Source organism: Lissotriton helveticus, chromosome 11 (genome assembly GCF_964261635.1).
Source record: "Lissotriton helveticus chromosome 11, aLisHel1.1, whole genome shotgun sequence".
Lineage (NCBI taxonomy): Eukaryota > Metazoa > Chordata > Amphibia > Caudata > Salamandridae > Lissotriton > Lissotriton helveticus.
Window position 1 is genome coordinate 534,490,759 of NC_136072.1, and position 14,737 is coordinate 534,505,495.

Sequence of the window (14,737 nt, forward strand, 5' to 3'; positions counted from 1 at the left end):
TTTAAAAGAATAATACATTTTACAGCTTTTGATATTTGCTATTAAAAAACCATTGAAATTCACTGAAAAAACCATAGGTTATAGACCATATATAGTTAGGAATTAGCATTTACAAAACCTTGAAAATTCACTGAAAAAACCATAGGTTATAGACCATATATAGTTAGGAATTAGCATTTACAAAACCTTATTTTACTCACACAAAACCATTGAAATTCCATATATAGTTAGTTGCACTAACTATATATCGCGCACCCGCAATCCACTGCTGATGATGTCACATATTACATCATTCATGACATGGTCAGTGACATCACTGATGACATCTCAAATGACATCACTGATGACATCACTGATGACATCTCAAATGACATCACTGATGACATCACTGATGACATCACTGATGACATCTCAAATGACATCACTGATGACATCACTGATGACATCTCATTTGACATTACTGATCACATCACTGATGACATCATTCATGTGATGATACGATGAACCTCTTCAGACTCTAATATAACCTTAGATACACTCAGTGTAAACAGACACTCACAGACTGTCACTCATCCATGGAGTTACTCACACACCTAGTCAGTCTTGCAAAGAATCAATCACACCTCCATTTCCTCAACTATATAGTTATACACACCTTACTTATTCAAACATATACTAACACATATTTACTCTCTTATACAATCCCTGATACAAGTTCACAATGATCCATACAGCCACTCACACATTCACTGGCTCTTATGCACAGTTATTTATATATGTCAACTCTCACATGTACTGTGTTTTACATATGTACTTACTTTGACATGTAGCACTGAGATATCCATTCACTCACCAATACACTCATGCACACAGTCAACCGCCCATACAGCTGTTTCCACATGCACTTTTGAACCCATATATCTAGTGAATCAACTGCTCACACATCTATGCACAGAGTCATATACCCCCCAGCCACCCACACACACACTCAGTCTCCCATACAAATACTTGGGCAACCAATCAATAACCCATATAGTTAGTCATATAGCTACTGATCAACACATGCAGCAGTTTACAGAACAAGAGACATAATGATGCACAAATTAAAACAGTTTAGTCACTAACCCATGCACTCAGTGAGACACATTTAATCACTCACTCATACAGTCAGTCATGCACCTACTAAATCCTTCATCCAGACACTTATACATCCACTCATTCTTCAATATGTAAGACATATTTTAACTTTACAGAAACATACAGTCACTGGATGTTGTCATCATCAGTGATGTCATTTGAGATGTCATCAGTGATGTCATCAGTGATGTCACTGACCATGTCATGAATGATGTAATATGTGACATCATCAGCAGTGGATTGCGGGTGCGCGATATATAGTTAGTGCAACTAACTATATATGGAATTTCAATGGTTTTGTGTGAGTAAAATAAGGTTTTGTAAATGCTAATTCCTAACTATATATGGTCTATAACCTATGTTTTTTTCAGTGAATATATAAATATATATATATATATATATATATATATATATATATATATATATATATTTCTTCATTGCCTTCGGCCATAGTCTATAATTACTTAATTAAGATCAAGTGCTAAAAGACCGAAATAGGAACCACAGCAATTATATTCCATGTCACTGTAAGCCTGAACAAGGCATTAGTACCGACTTTTAGATATGAAAGCCGTAGAAGGGACGGGAACAGTAGTCTTTAATCACCATACAGTGGAGTAAGGATGGAGAGAGTGTGGACAGAATCCACCACATGTTGATGGTATTTAATCAAGGTGAGCTCCTCTTGGTAGGCCTGAATTTAAATAGATTTGTATGAATTTTGGACTGAAAGATTACAATAAACAATCTGCCAGTCATTCTTCCTAGAAATATTATGGAGGTTTTGAGACTTTCAGGAGAGAAAGAACATGATCAAGGCTGAAGTCTAGCTCTAATTTCATTCCACACATTTCTACAATAATTCAAAATCTAAAATAAGGTAAAAGGGACATGTGCGCTGTGATGCCTGTGAAGCAGTTATAAATCTAGAAAATAAAACCTTGAAACAGCAAGCAACTAGTCTTCTGCCGGTAAGCAGTTGCTAATTATGCAAAATAAAAGACTGAGAGGAGAAAACAAACAGCCTAATTGTTCCAGTGGGTGTATATTAAGAGATAGTTTTGTTGCCATATAGCCTCATGGGATTTATAATGTATCATTGTATGTCCCCTCTAAATTATTTTTGTTGCCTAGGAATTCAATTAAGGAGGTTGCTGTGAAGTCACTCACTATAGCAACACTCACCAAAGCAACTTCTGTTTTCTTAGTGCTTCCTTCAGCCTTATGAATGGGACATCCTCTTGCTGCATGGTAGCCAAGAGTGAGTGTTTTAAGAAGTTAGAAAACGAAGCGGTTAGACATCTAAGTGTGTAGCCCTGATTCCTCCCAGGGACTGTCCTGATCTAACAAAGCTAGTTCTTGGCACCTCAATCCTCTTTGCTGCACTGTCCATTGAAAATGTATTATGACTATGATTTAGTCAAGCAATGCAGGGTAGATCATACGTCTAAAGGGGGTGAAAGACTGGGAAAGCAGGAGTTGTAAAGGTGAGCACCATATATTGCTTACATATGTGCTTTTCAGTCCTAGGCATCAGAAAACTTCAAAATATGAACTACAGAAAAGAGGTGGAAAATATTAGGTTCATGTAAATGGCCTAGCTAAACCAATTTGATAGCACTGCTGGACTAAACTAGATATCAAACCAGGACCGAATGTCTAAGATAATGAATTCAACGAAGGGGTAAGAAGTTACTCAAGTGGGCTGCTTTTTTTGTATTCAAATGATGGAGGCCAGTTTCTGGAATACCAAGGAAGTGTTCTTGGCAATGAATGCACGTGTATTGATACCTACAGGAGGAAAGTCTGCAGAGGAAAGTTTGCACTGATGTAAGAGACTATTCACTCGAAAATGAAAGCTTGCGCTGCTTTCCTTCAATGAGTTGTTACAGAAAGTGTTGAACAGCTAATAGGATTGATGTATTTTAGTATGCTCAAGTAAAAATGGTTCTTCCCCAGGCCATCTAAATGATGGCATGCTCTCTCTGCCTCGGAGCAGGAATTGGGCAATAAAGGCTAGTAACTGCAATTCTTGGTTCTAATGCAACTCTGCAATGACTTATTGAATTAGCATGCGCTATTATTAGTCTCATCAAAATGTTATACCCATTCTCTATTGGAAGTCTTCAGCTTGCACATTTGATAAGCAGACTAGCTCAAAACCAAAAATTCGGCCATCCTTGTGACCAGTTTGATGTCTGTCATTATTATCTTGATCATCAGATATTCTATTCAGACACTGTCTGCAGAAACCGTTTATTTTGCTGATCCTATGCCAAATTCTGTAAAATGTTTAAGTTGATGACAGATGAAGGAACAGCAACTAATGTATCTGAGGGTGGAGGGCAGGAAACATAGTAAGAGCAAATGGTTACACTATATTCCAGGTTCAGACGGGAAGAAGCACTGCTAGTTTTTTACAATATATGCTCCTAAAATGAGGTTAATTGACACATGGATGGCTGCTCTGATCAGGGTGGGCCGGGGCATGACAGGCTAATGATATTGATGGAGCAAGGATTCGCACATAAAGCGCCTTGCTTGTATTTATGAACCCCGAATAACCCTAATTAAACTGATCAACCTGTTTGTCTTATTAATTTACCCTTTATTCTGACATTTTGGGTGTCCCAGTGACGCTTGCTTATGTGTTTACTAATAGTAATACGCTTGCAGATTAAAATGGCTGCTCCTACGCGGGAATTTCTTCTGCGCATGCGTCGGTCATACCCATGTGACGTGACGTACTCGCAGTTCTGGTGGGAAACTCTTTGCACTTGCGCAGTAGAACTAAGATGGCTGCTTTGTGTTCTCACATGCCTGAGAAAGTCAAATCCTAGGTGGTGTGATGACCTGTCCTTTCTATTGACCAATCGAAATTGGGGATCCTTACACTTGCACCATTTGGGGGGTGGAACACTGACAGTAAAACTAGCCTAGGTTAGCTAGAGAATTTGTCTGACTTGTCCGAATAGCTGACATGTCACTGACCCAACGCACTCAATAGCTGATCGAAACAGAGGTGCTGCGGAGCACTCTATCAGACAGACTCACAGACCCAATCGGGGTTTTGGGAACCTTAAAGAGCTGGCGAAGCACTTTGCTGGGGAAATCGATAACCCAATCGGGGTTTTGACTAATAGCTGCAGAGAAGGTGTAGCGCAGGCGTTGCAACTGAACTGCGGGTGCTGGTCTCAACTTTGGTGGTCCTGTCCTGATCCTAATCTGGTTTTCCTGTCCTAGGTTTCTATTTTGCACCTGCTGGCCTACTGGGGACTGCATTCCTTGGGGATCCTACTGTCCTTAACTGCCCCGTGGCCAGGGTTGGTCTCCACACCGTTCTAGGTAAATATAAATCTGTGAGGGAAACACATTTGCGTCCTTTCCTTGCCTTTCTTGAAATAGCTAAAGTTTTCAAAGTCTTAATTTCACATTGTTCCTTTCTCTTACTTTCCCTGTTCTGACAAATAATAAAGTCATACATCTGAACTGTTCTTTTAGCATGTTTTGTTTTTCCCATCCTTTGAGCAAATTGTGAAATACTGTTCATGAAATATAGATGTTCCCTTTCTTTACCCTCCCTTTAGCCAAATTAAAGTGGTTGCTCTGAATTATTAGCGTGTTCCATTTTTCTTACCTTTCCTATAGCTACATGGTTATTGCAAAATTTTGTCATTTCAAGTTCCTTCTCCTTATTCACCTCTCAAGGGGTACTCAAACTGTGACATTCTAGCATGTTCCTTATTTTTTCCCATCCTTTAGACACCCTACACCAAGTCTAATTTCTGAAATTTCTTACTAGCATGTTCCCTGTTCTTACCTTCCCTTTAGAGTTCTAAATGGTTGGCATAATCTATTTTCTGCATGGTTATATGATTTTCAGGATTTTGGTAATTGATAGCTTGTTTGCTGTGAACTTCATGCATTCTAATATTGATGAAGACTAGATAAAGGTTTTCAAAACTTCCTGAGTCTGTGGTTATTATAAAGAGTGCAAATGTTATAAATGGTTATTTTAGACTGCTTATCTTTGCAGCTAGCTCCCTGATCCGTTGTAGTCATAGGTGCCAAAGGACAAGGATTGGTAAGTCCAGGTTTAGGAATTATTTAGTATTCTGGATTACTGGTAGTAGAGTGTAGGTTACCTGATTAATAAATATGGTAAATTGAATTTATGGGCCCAAATGTGCATATGGTAAAATTAGTCGGGTGACCTGCGCGCTCTAACAGTATCTTGGGCAAATTCTCAAAGACTAAGGGCAGTCTGAGGCACTAAGCAATCCTTGTAACACATATTGTTTGTTAGCTGCCTCCAGAACATCATAAACAAAGTACTACCACTGCAAGCTCCTGAAATGATAAGAACTGTCTTCTCTTTAGGTTTGGGGTCTCAGTGGAAAGTAATGGCAAGTAATCAAGGCTTCAGCCTGAACGGTGGATTAGGTGCAGAGACTCCGAAAAGTAATTCTGACTGGCGCACCATCATTAAAATGTCCAGGCAGTGTTATAATCCTCTGTTTTTGAATGCACACAGTATTACTACTTTACAAAAAGTATAAGACAGTTATTAAATGTTAGATATAATGGCATAGAAAAAAGTCAATATTGCTGGGCAGCTAGTAGTTAAGTTAGTTACTATCTATCTACTCTATAATCAATGCAGGGACAGACTGACTCCACATGGGGTTGCTGCAGGACAAATTCTGCACACTGCCAAAGGGAAACCGTTCTTTAGGTTGCATGTAATACAGACTAAGCCGGTCTGCTTCACTGAGTTTCAGAACATTTATAAAGTTGCGTTCGTGTCCATGTGTTCAGTCTTACAGTTTTAGTCATGCCTACAATCGGGTCCCTCCAGCAGCTCAGCGGGTAGCCACCCATATGTGGCACAAGCCAGCAGGATGGCAGATGAGGGCTATGTACAGCAAGAACAAAGTTGCCTTTGGAGACACATAGCCACTGTCGTCTAGCACCAGAGGAACACTGAACATTGCACTGGCACAAGAACGTATCTTCAGCCGTAATGTGTGCTTTCTGACTTCCAAAGGTGAAGAAGCTTGACAGCAGAAGCACACCGGCAAGCACAGGTAGGGCTGCACATGAAGCTTTACAGGCCACACTAGAGGGAGGCAATTTCAGGGTTCGGACAGTACCTTGGGCAATGTGCACAGCAGAAGCAGCCCCCGTGACTTGAGCACAGCATTGATTACTTCTACCTCAGGGAGTCATTCAGAGAATTGTAGGCGCTCTGCTCATGGCAGTTCTGGTCTTTATATTTAGCTTGGCAGCAGCAGTAATCGTTCAGTCTAAGGCAAACTCCTCTCCAATGCAGCAGAACTCACAGCAGTATTAACAGCGGCCTAGCTTTGCAGCTCTGGAGAGGATAATGGCAGGCTCTCCGCACGAAGAATAGTCTACCTCCTTCAGGTCATAGCAAGAGCATTGAATTTCCTCCTTTTGATTCAATGCTTATTCTGTGTTTGTGCATAAAGGCTCACACGGCCAGCTTTATTAGGGCACAGTGGTAGTTGGTCTCAGACAGATGTAGCATTTGAAATTTGGGAGGGAAACAATTGCGCTCAAGTGCATTTTTCTCCAAGAACACTTCATCCCAATGGTATCGAACATTTTATAATGATAATATTCTCAGAGTGTTTGATTCCATGGATATATCAGAAATTCCCTAATATAATCGCTAATTGTGTCTTTGTCTAGGACAGTTCTCGAGCCAAACAAGGACTGTTGCCGGGCGTCAGTTCTCCTTGAGATTCATTAATGATAGAGGGAATGATAGGTTCACACAATATCCTCCGTGGGCCCTATGACCAAAAAAAACAAAAAAAGGCACTGTGGCTTTTTTCATAGCCAGGAGGTTGTCTGGTTATATTGCTGGGCACTGTGTGTACCAATTGAAAAATATGAATGAAAGGATCTAAGATAAAGGAAACAAAATCCTCATTAAATACATTGTGATCAGACTGATAGGTTAGTTCTCAATGAGCTCTTTAAAGGCGTACGTAGGTATGAGCATCAGAGTTTGAACGTTAAATGTTTACATTGTTGTTGTTGCGGTGATATTTGTCCCGTTGGTCAGGGGTTAAAATTCTATAGTAGTAGATATTATATCTTTACTGCTGTCTACCTATCGTAGGGTTAAAAATAAATAATAATAGTTTTATAAATAAAAATATAAATAGGACCCTCACTATGCTCAAGTGTAGGTTAATATGCTTCTGCCCTATTTCACCCCTAACAAGGTTCTGGTTCTTAATCCGGACTTGGATCCCTACAGCTTCCTTTCTCCTTGCAAGTGCAGATCACTGGGGATGGCAGGCAGCCCTCAGGTTAGGTTCAGGTGATGGCAGTGACTGTGCCCTTAGGTGCAATGTTTGTCAAGGTGGTGTCTTTGCACTCCACAGGCAGAACTGTCCAAATTCGCAAGGTACATTGAGGTGAGCACAGAGTCCTGCCTTACTCCATTAATGGGTAATTTGATAGACACAAGAGTCTCAATAAAGGCATGTCCTGGGAGATGGAGAGAACAAGGCAAGAGCCTGGGTTTGCAGAGAGTATGGGACATGCCTAGTTAAAAAGCCCATGATGTTTAACATGGCAGATCACCTTCTTCAGGGCGCATAGATTCTTGTTGACACCAGAGTTGGATAATCCAACATGATACACATGTTCTCCCTCACCCCCTTTCTCCTGCGGTCTCTGCCACTCAGTTTCCCTCTCCTCCTCTCAATCCTTGTCTCTTGCTTCCCCTTCCACTTCCACCACCTCCTCTGCCCCCCTAATAAGGGAGGGGTAGCTCCCAGTTCTGAAACATTTGAAGCAATTACCATAGGATTCATGACAAGTCCCCTGGGCAAGAAAACATACTTGGTCGGTCACACATGTTGAAGAGTCGTTCAGGGCCCACATCACTGTCCCTTAGCAGAAAACTGATGGCCTTCCAATCAGTTCTGTAGCTACCAGAAACAAGTCTATGCCTTACCTTTACGCCCGGTCACCAGGGCGGGGCAAGTAGCCTCATTTCGTACTGAGGCGGTTACTCTCTGTCCGTATGTGGTGCTGCTGATGTGGACTCTTCTCATTTGTGGGTGTTGGTGGGACAGTCCCTCGTCTGTTCCTCAGCAAAAGTGCCCTCTTAGCTCCACACTTCAGTCCAGCCAGGTGAGTGATCTTGCTGCATGGGTACTGTTCACTGGATTTTGTCAGAGACATTCTGTGCCTGAGACCACTGAAGTATCAATTCTCCATGAAATCTCCTACCAATAGGAGATTTTACGCAGAAAACCTTACCCCATGTCATCCTTAATTTATGTTGGGCCTTGTACTTTTCTTCATGCCGTTTTTTGGTTCGTTTAAAAAAAATGGCTCGTCACAGAAAGGATAATATTCCTTGAATGGTTCTGAACCTATACATAGTTCTACTGAAAGTTAATTCGTAGAATAGCTGGGCGCAATGCTCTGTGCTCATCACCGCCACCCTTAAAGAAAATTGTCAAAAGCAGAGACTTGCCAAGCCTGCTTCGTCTATGAAGACTGCCCTACGACAAGCACGTGCTCTAAGATTCCCTTTCCCTACAAGCCATTGTGAGGGACCTTTGAGTAGGCTCTGCATATGAAGAACAAGGACTGGTCTCCAACCACACTCTGTGACACTTCTCCCAGAGGCTGTTGGGAACAGATTTCAGGTTTGCCAAGGGGACTGGGGCACTATGAGCTGGCCAAAATGAATGCCAGAAGCAGAGCTGTAGTTATCCTTAGTGTAGCATATGCAGTGCTACTGGGCCCAGCCAGAGGTGTGAGGGGCCCAGAGCATTTGTGTCTTTCTTACCACTAAATCAAGTGCTTGGCGGGCCCTTTTCCATTTTTGCATTCGGCCCATGGCGCACTTAAACTGCCACTGGGCAAGAACAGAAGGTAAGGATTTATAGCTACCATAACTGGTGAATTCCAAATGTTTTAGGTTTCGTCTTCCAGGCCTCCAGCTTTTTAAATTTTGAAACTGAAAGATGTTATCATGAGATGCTGAAGTCACAAGTAACAGACTACTGCTACCTTAAAACAGTGAGTAAGGGATAGCGATCCTGTAAACACGACACGAACAATCAAACACGGTTACATGGAGATACATGGCTCACCTGACAAGAATAATGCTTTCACTAAGCTTAACTTGATATCTAGCATATTTACAGCCCTATCATTATAATCACGGAAAATGAGCCAATATGACTGGCAGGTGGCTGGCAGATGTCCACACAGGCAATAATGTGGCACATCCTTAGAATCATATGACCACATGGGACGTCTTGCGGTTGAAATCAGTGGCTGCTCCTCCGCTAGGGCGGAAGAGCGTCGCCTCACTGCTCTTCGAGCCGAGAAAAAGGGCAAAATAAAATGATAATAACTGAACATTATTCTCATTTTATTTATGGTTACTGCAGGGCTGGGTTAGGGCGGGGTTGGTGGCTCAGGGAGGAGGCGTGGACTGTGCACACTAGGTGCGCATGACTTCTTGGCCGGACGTTTTGGCCAGCCAGCAGTTATGCACACTTTGCATATTCCCCACCAGGCTGTAATGGACACCCTGGTGCGGAATATGCACAGGCTCCCTGTCCCGATCTAAGCAATGATCCACGAAGCTCACACCTATCACAACCCTGCATTGCAGCGTTGTGATTGGCTCAGGGGAGCCTATGTGCCTGGGTACTTCCTGTAGCTTCTTCCTGACCAGAAAAGAAGTGGTGATGGAGAGGCGTGGAAAAGATATGTTTTCCTTTTTAAGATGTTCAACCCCTCTGCCCCGCCTCACCACTCCTGTTCCCTAGCAGCCGCCACTGGTTGAGATATTGTTCACCAAATAAGTAGAAAAAAACAAGATCTCAGTTCTAAGTCTTGGAATGGGTGAACGAATAGAGTAGTAAGGTATGGCTCTTCATGGTATTTCAGAAATCAATTTAAATTTAAAGTTGAACGCAAAAGCAGGTAGTGAGACAAGCTAGGCATATTCAATTAGTGGTGGGGGAGAGAGATTTGAATGACGACCCAGACCCTACAGACCCTTTTTTTCTTTAAATTGTTTGCATCCCACTTACCTTTCGTAAGTCTCCACCCTCACAGTACTCCATCGCCAGCAGCGGCAGATCATTGGGGGTAAGTTTCTGCATTCCTTCTGGAACATCACGGGCTGCCACCACATTTGGGTGATTCAACCTGAGAAAGAAAAAGTGGAGAGATATGTTGATGCTATGTGACATCTTGGTTAGTGCGTACTGCCCACCGACGATTAACATGCAGCCCACAATTACAGAAAACCAAACGTCACTCATCGCCTTTAATTGAAATTATATATGGTTTACCTTCTATTGTCTATTCTGGACGGTCAACAGGGACTGTTAATGTACTGGTGGATTTCAGCCCTGCTGCTTGTTTCCTAGAAGACATGGAATGAGGCAGCAGATGGGGAATTTGGAGCCCTGGGTAATTTCATAGGTCTGAGATCTACCTCTAGGGTGCAAACATTGTCACAAGAATTTACAAATAATGGGAATTGAAAACTTTCAAGCAGAAAATAAAGGGACATTTTGCTTTACCTTACAAGTCTCAACGAGCATTACAACACTCAAGGCATATGACAGCAAAATGGGATGACATTTGTATTTTTCAGGCAATTATAAATGCCCGGAAAGATGGATGGAAAAATCAAAGAAATGTAGTAATGTGTTACCACTTTCTCGCCGAAGCAGCCTTTGATATTTTATAGGCTAGAAATAGATATTTCCTTGCCAAATCAGGATAAATTACACAGGTGACAGGCAATTCAGGTCACCACATTCTCATTCCAAAAGGTCATCCCAGTCCTACAGTCTACATAGGTTCCCAGCGGAGAGCGACGATTGGTGTACATAGCATCGCAAAGACAGCATGCAACAAAAGAATTCCGACTTTTGGATGAGCCGACTCTCCTCCCTGTAACACCTCCACCTGTAGACTGAAAGTCAAATCAGCTAATTTAAATAAAATAAAATAAAAAACTATTGCGAACGCGATCTTCCAGCTACCAGCAGGGCTCCTCTCGATCCGGTGCCCTCGCCTGGACACTAGTCTTGTATTCCAAGGACACGTCATAATGCGGCATCTCCACATGTCATCATACGTCACCATTACGGACGTCACCACCACAGGCGGTACCACGTTTTCCATGTTAACTGTGGATCGGGCAAGGCCACGGTCCGATTCTTTTACCATTTTCGCTTTCCTTTGCAGACACTCGTCAAATAAATAAAACCTATTTTCCAACGTCATTGTGCTGACGAGCTACTTATCTGAGGGGAAAACACAGCCAGTGAAAGTTCACATAAAAAGCCAAGGCCACGCTTTCTGAACCTTTGTTGGAATGTCCCATGGAGACGAGTCCGTTATTTCAGCGTGCTCCAATGACAACAATGTGTTCCACTTTGCTATTCGATTTGCCGTGTGCTCGATACAGACTGTTATGGTACAGCAAAGCTTCCCTGCAGCAGAGGGCGAATTATTTCACTGAGTAAAAGTTCGCCATTCTCGCCGGACGACCACAGTGCACCTCTAAACAGCGGCTTCAATGCGGAAAAGAACACTTCCATAAGCAACACAAGAAAACAGCTGGCTAAACGGGAATCAATTAGCCATCAAAGTGATAACTAAAGAGAACCTCTAGATACCTCAAGGCAATCTACTGAAGGAGTAGTAATGGCCTATAACCCTGGAGTAAAATGTAGCATGAAGACTTTTTGTTAAGGAACAAAGTGACTCACAAAACTGACTGACCTGACTACAGATTAAAACACAGATGAAAACCGACAACTCTTCCTCCCAGGAACAGATAAAGAGAACTTGTGGATGGGCAACAAGAGAGGGAGCGCTTGTATAAATGAAGTGCATACCCGTGTACCTATGGCTGAACATTTGAAAGTGTATGGTTTGTGAATTCTCTACTCCTCTCCCCTACTTCTAAAGCAAAGGGATTATGCCTTGTCGCCAACTTCAACCTACCCCTGCAAATACGTTTTGATGGCTCCACTATGTTATTAAGATGAAACAAAGAATACAAACAAATGCAGAAAGGCACAGTGGGATGTTTTCCCCCACCCAACTGCAGGACATACTTTCTCAATTCACAAGTGGACTAACACATGTACAGAAATAAAGTAATGGTATTTTTTTCAATTTCTCATAAATCTAAGGTTTCTGCAATAGGAGCGTCGAACCCATGAGCTATCTAACAGATAACACACAGATACACCCATTCAAATATTAAGGGGGGGGGGGGTTAACGTTCAAATCGAAAGAAGTGGAAAATCAGCTTTGTTCTCTTACAGTTAGTAAAAAATAGAAAACGTACCTTTTGGACTCTATTAACCAAATACCTTGAGAAAAGTTGGAAATGTACACACCCAGACTGCTTACAAGTTAAGGTGTTATTAATCCACCTGGTAAATATCAATACCCTAGGGCTCATTATATAAGGGTACGATAAATAACGCATATTACGAGTTATTGGGGAATAACATGCACATTTTGGTGCTTAATGCACTAAAATCTGCATGGCAGGGTAAATACAGTATACTTTTTCATGTTAAATTTCGACAGGTTTGACCTGCCAAAATTGAACCAATGTTGAGGTATTTAACGCGTCCGATAATTATTGGAGGAGTGAAATATCTTCAAACTCGTAATTCCGCCCCATACGTAAAGAGGTTTATGCACAGGTCAGAATACAAAGAGGTACTCCTAATCAGGGCCATAGAGTTGAGCTTACGTTTGGAGTAAGTTTCCTACTCTTTAGAAATACATAAAGATTCAAGAGAACTCTTGTGATTTTTCCATCATTCCCAGAAGTGCACACATTTTTATTACATCGTGCAGCATACGTGAGAGCAAAACTATGACTTGAATGTGCATTAGCACTTCAGCTTTTTTCTCAACATGTTTTTCAACCCCCTGGAGAAATTCATTTCGCTACATTCCTATCAATATTGGCCGAGTTTTCTTCTTGTTCCCAGATAAAAACACAATTATTCCTACCCTTTGCAGAAGCAAATTTACAAAAGTATTCAGGATGAGAAACACCCCACAAAATGTTGATGATTACCCATGTTTTTACAAGTTTGTGGGTAGTATCCATCTTCGGGAGACCCACCAAGGAATGTCTACACCCACCCCCTGCTCAGATGTGTTGAGAAACCTTCAGCAAACTGCTGCAATGTCTGAGGTGAAAATACAAATAGTGAACATGGAATGCGATTTTGCCCTCGCAAGTAATGTTTTTTGGTTTAAGAATCACGCCCATTATTAATTTACAATGCAGCAAGGCTGTGCTGACAAGTTACGTTGAAAAAAGCACATGGATAGACAGACAGACAGAGAGAGAGACCTACAGCTCCTCTCTCTAGTCGTCATATAAACAACCTCTGGACCCCTACTCACCCCGGACGCTCGTGATTAACGTGTGCAGGCTGCTACAAGCATATCCTGTCAGCAGCTCTAGTATTACACCTGTCAATCAAAGAGTGCTTGGAATGTTAATAAAGGAAAGCCAAATGTAAAGGTAAAGTCAGTGAGGGAGGTGAATGCATTCCTCTCGAGATTGGTAAAATGCCAGCATTGTTACTTTCTAGCCCCTTGTCACACATTTCCAGATTAACACCGCCTTGTCATGGATACATGGTTTCCAATGCCAGTTCATTTTCTTCAAACAAGCTATAAACGTGCTGGAATGCTAATGTAGGAAGCTGGCTCTGAACTGTAAACCACTAGGTGGTTATACAATGTAGAGTCCAGAGATTCCCTTTGAAATGTACAGGGCTCAATGCAAACCCAAAGTGCTCTATTGGTGGTGGTGTGGGCAAGCAGCCTTGGGCCTAACACAGCGTGTAAGACATTTTGATGTGCAAAGAATGACCAAAAAAATGACACGACTCAAAAAGGAGATCCACACTAATTTTATAAAAAATAAGCTTTGCACAAGATTCCACGGGCTGATCACTCAGCTTGGGTAAGTGGGTAAGGTGGTGTAATCACCCCTTACTTAGATATAGTATACCTATATCTACCTTATATATAGACACATATGCACCTATAAGTCACTCCTATGAGCTGAGCGCCTGTGCAGCTTTCGGAACCATCTCCTTATAGCTGTTCTATGAAATAGCCATACCATGTACTCTTAAGTGCATTATAATCCTCGCGGTTAATGCTAACTTTGGTTTGGCTTTATCAAAACATGTCGTGTAAGGTGTCAAACACTTTGAAATACTATTGCCCCACCCCACCCCCCACCCCCCCCTCGTCAATTCTGGCGATGGGGGTAGCATTCCACCCTTCTAGAGGGAAAAGACATGTATGTTACTGCTTTACCCGGTTAAAGTTATACAGAGCTCCAGCATCACAAAATGGATGCTGCTGTCACAGACACAAGTCTCACCTCCTGCTGCTGTCCAGCAGGGGATGCCTGGACAATAGGTTTCCTGTCCAGGGAGGTGCCAGCACCTCCCCAGACAGGCATATGTGTATTGGGACAGGGAGGGTTGCATCAGCAGATGCTTTTTGAAAC

At 42.0% G+C, this 14,737-nt stretch overlaps 1 protein-coding gene across 1 annotated transcript in view; it reads right to left on the reverse strand.

The window, feature by feature from the left end:
- Positions 1-14,737, reverse strand: part of IKBKB (inhibitor of nuclear factor kappa B kinase subunit beta) — a 543,710-nt gene that overhangs the window by 409,013 nt on the left and 119,960 nt on the right. The window contains exon 4 of the mRNA XM_078666224.1: positions 10,242-10,359. Within this exon, the coding sequence (XP_078522350.1) occupies positions 10,242-10,359 (118 nt within the window). The remainder of the gene's footprint in view (positions 1-10,241; positions 10,360-14,737) is intronic.